We start from the raw sequence: 8,021 nt of genomic DNA, 5'->3' as shown, positions 1-8,021 counted from the left end.
CGCCGCCGCGTCGTCGCGGCCGATAAGGGAACGGCCGGCCGGGGCCTTTTGCGCTTTGACCAGGAGCGCCGGATGGAATGGAACGCGCGCCCGCGCGTTCCACTCGGGCGCCCCACAGCTTTGTGCAAAGCGAGGCCACAAGGTTCCGGGGAGTTTAAGCAACTCTCCAAATGCTTCAACGTGTACAATCAGTCCGCAAGAATTTCGTCGAGGTAGCACCAAAGTGCATCGGTTAACAAATGGAATCGTTTCCTGTTTCTGAATCCTAAGCAAACCTTTGAACCCTGCTCCAACATCCATCCAGCCGACCAAAAAGGTTCATATAGCAGTCGGATATTCTATATCGGAATTTGAATGTTCAATGTCCGATATCGTATTTGAATCCGGATACTCAAAGTTGGGTATCCGATATCCTTGTGATATGGATATCTATATCTAACACAACTAACACTATCCGTACATGATTCGTTTTCATCCATATGACCATATATATACTCCTGCGTGCCATAATCCTAGCAGAATGATCATCTTGTCCATCAATCATTTTCGTAGTTACGGTAGTTGCCATGGGTATGATATTATTTGGGTTAATTTAAACAGGGCAAACCAGAAAAGTAGAAGGTGTTTCCCTCTATAAAATGGTAATAGAAGCATTTCTCAAGTTGAAGCGAGGAGAAGGTATTATATGGAATTATAGTTGGAAGTTGGAACTGAAGGCAGTACTACGTGGATCATTTGAAACTTTTCGTTGCTAATCATGCATGCCCCGAGACCAACGGAAAGCTTGAAAGTTGAAACCTTTCGAAAACTGAACAATATATGTATACTACTCAAAGTCCAAAACTCGACCACCACTGCGCTAGAAGGGAGAAAATAATTGGAGATGAAGACCTATAAAACATTTATGCTCAGGTGTAGAAGTTTTAAATAATTTTGAGCTTACTTAGCAAGTATTCAAAATGTTTGAAATTTGCTGAAAATTCTTTGCTGGTGGGTGCTTAATGCCACCCGCCAGCGCATAAAAGCTGTGCTGGCGGGCGCTAATGCCGCCCATCAGTGCAAGGCTCTGTACTGGCGGGCGGCATTAGCGCCCGTCATCACGATCTCTCGTGTATAACGCGCGACCAGGGCACCAAATTTTCTAAGTCCCGGCGCGAAAGTTTCACTACGCCATCAGGCTGCGAAAATTAGCGCTGGAACCGCCACCCTCCTCGACACCGTCGTTGCTGCGGCCCCCTCCCCGTGCGCTGTCGCGGCCCTCGTCCACAAGCACCGCCTCCCTCCTCCCGTGCACCGCTGCGGCCCTCCTCCACGAGCGCCGCCGCGGTCCCCTCCCCGACGTCACCGCACCTCCCCGTTGCTGCCGCAACCCTCCTCCACGAGCGCCGGTCGCGCCGCGACCCCCTTCCCGACGCTGCTGCGCCTCCCCGTGCACCGCCGCGGCCTCCTTCCGGTCGCCGCCGCACCTCCGCCAGCCCAAGCCGCCCCCGCACCACCCTCCTCCCTGCCAGCCACCACCGTGGCCTCCCAGTTTGACACTGACGCCAAGCCGCCGCCACGCTAGCCCCCTCGACGGCACCCAAGGCAGCCACGCCGCCTCCTCTACCCTAGCCGTTGCGCCTCCTCTACCGAGTCCCCTCCCCGTCTGTTGTTTTTTTTAATTTAATTCAATTATAATTATTGTATTGAAAATTGAGATAGGAAAATTTGGTGTATAAAGATTTATTGATTGCAATTTTTAGGAATAATAAATTTGTAAAAATTATGATAGAAAAATAGTTGGATTTAGTATACAAATTGTTGTAGATATAATTTTTATGTATATAGGTTAAAAATTGTGATATGAATAATTTTTATGTATATAGGATACAAATTGACTGTAATGATCAAAGTACAGATAGATGCAGCAGAGACACAAGCAGAGAAAGATGCTACCAAAAATAAATTCATAGAGAAGAAATGCACAAAGTGTCCATATACATTTCTAAAGTGATGTGGAAAAGGCCTGACAAGCAATATATCATGGCTCCTTGCGGTTTTGAGTAAGCTAGTTTTAATTACTATATATATACTAGGTGCTACTTAATGCTGTCTATAATATAAATTATTTTAATATAATGCAGTGATCATTGGATTTGCATCATGATTTTACCTAAGCTAGGAGAAGCAGTGGTTCTTGACTCAGCAAGCTATGATAGAGATAGGTACAAGAATTTCATAGGCATTATACAAAAGTAAAATATTTCTTGGCAGTACTTACGTGCATGCTGTATTACTAACTTTTGTCTTTATATCCTCAAAGTACGTACAAGCTTAGCATGCTAAAAAAATGGGTCCCACAATCTAAAAAGGATGAAAGCTATGAAAATAATATATCATAAATACGTAAGAACATAAAAACTTGCTTTTTTCATATATTGTAGACTTGTCATTAATAACAACTCATCATTGTATCATTTTTCTATTTGTTTGCACTACCACAAGCAATCTTCCGGCTATGTGCTATACGGATATTACGTGTGCGAGTTCATCAGAAATAATGGGAGGTACTAGATGAATTCTGAAGATGTAAGTCTCTTATACACTGCCATAGCTAACTTCCTAATGGTAATACATCATAATCTTCATTTACTGTTTACCTGTAGATGCCTACCATCCGCGGTAACTATACCAAGATCGAAGACAAATAAATCGATAACATTTGTACGGACATGGCGAGGTTCATCCTACGCGAGATTTGTCATAAGGATGGAGCATTCTTTGATAAAGATGGCGCGTTGATGGTGGACGAGTGCACAAATCTTTATCGGTGGGCGCAGTAGTTTTAATATTAGCGTGGTAAAGAACAGCTCTATTCCAAATGTTGGACTTTTAATAATGTGAATTATGTATTATGTATGATGCAGTTTTTAATAATGTGAATTATTTATTATTCAAGTTTGTTGTTATTTGGTTGGAGATACATATTTCAATTTGACGGCTAAAAACTGGTGGGAAATAAAAATAATAAATAATTCACGGGAAATAATATATTGAATGGGAAAATACATATTCCTGCCACCCGCCATCAGAGAAACCATCTGTGCTGGCGGGTGGTGTAACCACACTGCCAGCACAGAAAGCATCAGTGCTGGCAGGTGGCTAACGTCGCCCGCCAGCAGAGAGCGGTCTGTGCTGATGGACGAGCAACCGCCAGCACAGACGGCATTTGTGATGGTTCAAAGTTGCCAGCGTAAACCTTTTCTAGCCGCCAGCAAAATCCTGTTCTAACCGACAGCGTCATGGCGTAGTGCACGCAAGCCATCCCTGCACGAGGCCACTCACTACTTCCACTAACAAAAACCACACTCTTTTATTGTCTCAAGTTTTCCAAGGCACAACATTTTGACGTGTGCTGTCAACTCGATCGTCGACCACGTTTTTTATACACTACAGTAGCAAAACCACCTACGGTATTCACTTGATGAGGTTGGTGATGGCCGTGCAGACGGTGGCGATCTTCACAGAGTAGGAGCTGTGCTGCGCCATCGGCGAGGGGACGGCGCCGGCCTTGGCGAGGGCGTCGTCGCACTGGTGCGCGAGGGACGCCGCCTCCGCCGCCTTCCCCTTCCCGGCGGCGTAGTGGCGGTTGTTGATCTCGTCCTCCGCCTCGGCGAACGCGAACCCCATGGAGTCGTACAGCTTCGCGCACTGCTCCAGCGCGGCGCGCGCCGGACCGCCGGCGGCGGCGCCGGGCTTGGCGAGCAGTGCCTTGGCGTCGTAGACGGCGTCGTCGGCGTTGTTGACGCCCGTCAGCGCCGCCACCTTGGCGAGGCCCCAGGTGTCGGCGTCGGGGCTCTCGCGGTGGTTGCCCAGCTCCGCCACGCAGAAGCCGTAGTCCACGCGCGCGTCGCTGTCTGCCGCCGCCCTGCACGTCGTCACCACCGTCGCGCCGGCGCCGGCGGCGAGGCAGCCGAGCGCGACCGCCGCGGCGGCCAGCGCGCCAGCGGCGAGGAGGCGAGCGGTCGGCGTCGTCGGCTTCATCGTCGTCGTCGTCGATCGACCAATTGATCCTGTTGCGTGCTCTGTGTCGCCAAGGGAGTGATGATATAAGCTCGCGGCGGCTTTCCTTTTGCTGGGATGGGACAACTGAGACAAGATTTTGAGGTGTGGGGGACTGAGGGAGTCTGAGTTGCCTTATATAGAGCGCGGATCGCGAGCCAAAAGCAAATGCTCGCGGGCCTTCATCATTTGAGCCCGTTCACAGAATGGCCTGTTCCGATCTTTTGATCAAGCCCATCACACTAACAGCCCAAACATTATCAAGGCATAATGTGCTCATTACTCTTATCCGTTTTGGACCGCTGCTGGCTTGGAGAACGATGAGGAGAGAATTCCTTATTCGACACCATCGGGGAAAAAGAAGAAGTTTCTTATTTAAAATCGGGGAAAAATCATGATGGATGGATGGGTAGCGAGGGAATTACTTTACTTCTAAATCGTTCCTTCAGTTTGAAAAAACTGAACATAAATTAAAAAAAAAAGAACCATAATGATATACTCCTTCTGTCCCAAAGCTGTCCTAGGACCTAGGTCATACTATCTTATGTTTGACCAACATTATAAAGAAGAGTGTAAACATCTACTATGAAAATTACTTAATGATAGACCTAATTATACTAATTTGGTGTTATAGACATGATATTCTTTTCTATAAATATACATAGAGTACTTACGATTAATTAAATACAATAAGATCCATGTCAATATAATTTCATGTACTCCTAAAATATTGAAAAAATGAGCATACTATCATAAAAAATAAATTTTAGTTTCAACAAATCACATGTAAAATGGTAAACTTATTTTGCAATTGACTGTGCACAATTTAAATTGTGAGACACAAATGATAGGAAATCAATATGAACCTAAATATGTGTAATAAATTATAGGAAACTAAAAAATACTTTTGCAGAAAAAAAGATAATAAAATGTATTAAAGTCGCAATGGAAATCCAATATTTTTCATGTGTGCCAATGCAATAGCAACATAGCGCAAACAGACGCTTAGAACATCTCAAAGTCAAATGGTTCATTCGGTCCAAATATAAGATGTTTAGTTCCATCTTATGACCTTTAACTTTGACCAAGTTTGTAGAAAAATACATCACCAACTACAACATCATATTAGGTGCTGTTTGGATCTACCGGTTAAATTTTAGCCTGCTAAATTTAGCTACTATGGATCCAAACATGACCCAGTTAAATTTTAGCTAGCTAATTAAATATTCTTTCAACTGGTTGAACCCAGCTAAACTCAGATAAATTGGTAAAAGAATGAACCGCCCCTCCACCTTTCATAGGAAAATCAAGAAGATTGATGAGACGTGGGTGGGAGGGAGGGGTAGGATAGACAAATATCTTTTCAACGATCATTTAGTTCGTGGATCCTAACACCCTAGCTAAATTTTAGCTAAGATGATATTTAGCTAGTTAAAAAAGAGGTGCTAGCTAAATTTTTTAATTGTTGGATCCAAGCATTGCCCTTATTCCCAGTAAATCTACCGTAACATGTCTTAATGATGCATTAGTAGGGTATTATGGGTGTTAGTATATTTCCTACCAATGTGATTGATCAAAGTTAAAGAAGTTTGACTTAAAACAAAATCAAAGCGTTTTTGCATTGGATATTCGTGGAATACTTACTAACTAACAAGCAAGCAGTTTTTGCATTTTATTTTTCTACCCAAACCTATGTGAGATTCTATATGGTTCGATAGTTTGCTCCGGTGGATGTGTACAAAGTACAATAATTGTGGCATGGCAGCCAAAGGCTGTATTCCCACTAGCCAAGAAGAATACAAACGGTTGGTTCCGATTCGTCTAGTATGTGCAACAGCAAATACTGCCGTTGAAGCTAAAACGGCCTACATCGATCGAGATGAGAGAGTTTGGATGAGAGGCCACGAAAGAGATTCGCCAAGAAGGCAACAAGTAACAGGAGGAGGGGCTTCATCATAGACAAATGCAAAAACAATGCATCCTCGCCCGTGGTCCGCGTCCGTTGTTTGCACCAAACGTTTTCACGGGCAACAGCTCGTGCAGGACCGCCCGTCACCGGCAGTAGTCTTCCTGTAGGACCGGCGCCGGCACCGGCAGGGCTGCAGCGGCACATGGTAGCCTCATGGAAGGTGACAAGTGCTCTACTACGTGGTCTGCTCTGGTTGCACCCGGTCCCCGATCGATGGGAGTATGGGGCCCTCCACCGCGCGCAGAGCAGCGCCGGAGCCGGAGGCTAGCATGCGGCAAGCATTATTTGCGAGCAGCGTCGTCGTCGATTTTCCGCCACATGGATCGATAAACGACGACGCGAACAAGGAGGAACCGTCGAAAAAGAGAGCACCGAGAAGATCAGAGAAGAAAAAACATCATGCACCAGTTCATTTAGTTCCATCATTTCATTAAAGCAAAGTAAGGAGATGAACAGGAACAGTAACCGGAAACGAAACGCTTTTATTCCATCACAATTTCTAGCGACAACGAGCTCGGGTAACTGCCACATCACGTACGACCGCGTTACTCCGGGGGGTGTAACCAGCGCATCAGAACACTCACGCCGGCGGATCGCGACGCTACGCAGCCAGCAAATGCGTCACCTGGCAGGCTGGCCGCTGGCACCACTCACTTGATGAGGTCGGTGATGGCCGTGCAGACGACCGCGATCTTGGCGGACTCGTCGCCCCACCGCGCGACCTGCGGCGGCGGCGGGACGCCGGCCCGCGCGAAGGCTCCGCCGCACCGGCGCGCCAGGGACGCCGCCTCCGCGGCGTGCTCCTTCCCGGCCGCGTAGTCGCGCCGGTTGATGCCGTCGTAGGCCTCCGCGAACGCGAGCTCCGCCGCGTCGTAAAGGCCCCGGCACTGCTCCAGCGCCGCCCGCGCCTTGCCGGCGTCGCCGGCGCCCTGCTTGGCGAGCAGAGCCTTGATGTCGTAGACGGCGTCCCCGGCCGTGGCGACGCCCACGTCGGCGGCCACCTTCGCCAGGCCCCAGGTGTCCGCGTCGGGGCTGTCGTGGTGGTGGCTCAGCCGCGACACGCAGAAGCCGTAGTCCACGCGCCGGTCTCGGGCCGCCGCCGCCGCGCACGTCGTCTCCGGGGTGGCGCTGGCGCCGGGGACGCCCAGCGCGAGCGCCGCGACGAGGGCCGTCACGGCGGCGGACAGAACGCGGGCCGTCGAAGGCATCATCGATCTACCACTCCACTAGCTAGCCGGCGGTAGAGCTCGGTGGCTTTGCCTTGCGTTCTTGGACGAGCTCAGTGGCAGAGTGGTGTGGACTATGCCACTATGGAGTGGAGTGTGGCGACTGATCAGCTCGGTTGTTACGAGCTGGGACAAATCTGACGCGGGGTTGCCCAACTGTGTTGTACCAGCAGAATTGTCTAGAACTTCTGTGGGCCCGTCCGTGCTGTCAGTTTGAATTTTTTTTTTTATTTTTTTTCGATTTTGCAGAAATATACAGATGGAAAAATTGCAAATCTAGGCTATTGCCGCAGGCCCAGGCGGCGGAAGGGCCTTACCGCCGCCTCAGCCGGTGGTAAGGCGCCGACCCCGCCGACCCATATCATTACCGCCGGCTGGGCCGGCGCTAACTCCCTACCGCCGCTTCCGCTGCCTAGGCTAGCGGTAAGGATACGGCCCCTGCACCGCCACGGTACAACCAGCGCGCGGGCGGTTAAGGGTCCTTACCGCTGTCTGGGCCGACGGTAAGGACCCTTGCCAGGGGTTCCCCCTATAAAAACCCCCCGCAGCCAGGCCTCAGGCCACCCAGCTCTCCTGTTATTTTTTAGAGGAGAACCAAAGAGGGAGAGAAGGAAGAAAGAAAGAGAGGAAAGAAGGAGAAGAAACCTTCTAGTCATCATGTAAGTTTTTCAATGTCGTAGTATAGTATATCTAAAAATATCTTGTGCTTTTAGATGCTAAAAATCTAGCTTAGTTTGTACAGTAGATTTGGTATTTAGTTCGTAGTTTAGTATTTAGATCTACAG

At 48.5% G+C, this 8,021-nt stretch overlaps 2 protein-coding genes across 2 annotated transcripts; both read right to left on the bottom strand.

Moving 5' to 3' along the window:
* Positions 1-3,327: 3,327 nt before the first annotated feature.
* LOC101754236 (pectinesterase inhibitor 8) lies at positions 3,328-4,146 on the bottom strand. Its single transcript, XM_004952607.3, has one exon. The coding sequence runs from the start codon at positions 4,021-4,023 to the stop codon at positions 3,457-3,459; it is 567 nt and encodes a 188-aa protein (XP_004952664.1). The 5' UTR covers positions 4,024-4,146; the 3' UTR covers positions 3,328-3,456.
* Positions 4,147-6,395: 2,249 nt separating this feature from the next.
* LOC101753842 (pectinesterase inhibitor 8) lies at positions 6,396-7,370 on the bottom strand. The gene has a single exon (XM_004952606.2). It carries the CDS (start codon positions 7,219-7,221, stop codon positions 6,661-6,663), a length of 561 nt encoding a protein of 186 aa, XP_004952663.1. The 5' UTR covers positions 7,222-7,370; the 3' UTR covers positions 6,396-6,660.
* Between the last annotated feature and the right edge of the window lie 651 nt (positions 7,371-8,021).

This window comes from Setaria italica, chromosome I (genome assembly GCF_000263155.2).
Source record: "Setaria italica strain Yugu1 chromosome I, Setaria_italica_v2.0, whole genome shotgun sequence".
Lineage (NCBI taxonomy): Eukaryota > Viridiplantae > Streptophyta > Magnoliopsida > Poales > Poaceae > Setaria > Setaria italica.
Note: the sequence above shows the minus strand (reverse complement) of the source record. Positions and strands in the feature narration are given on the sequence as shown.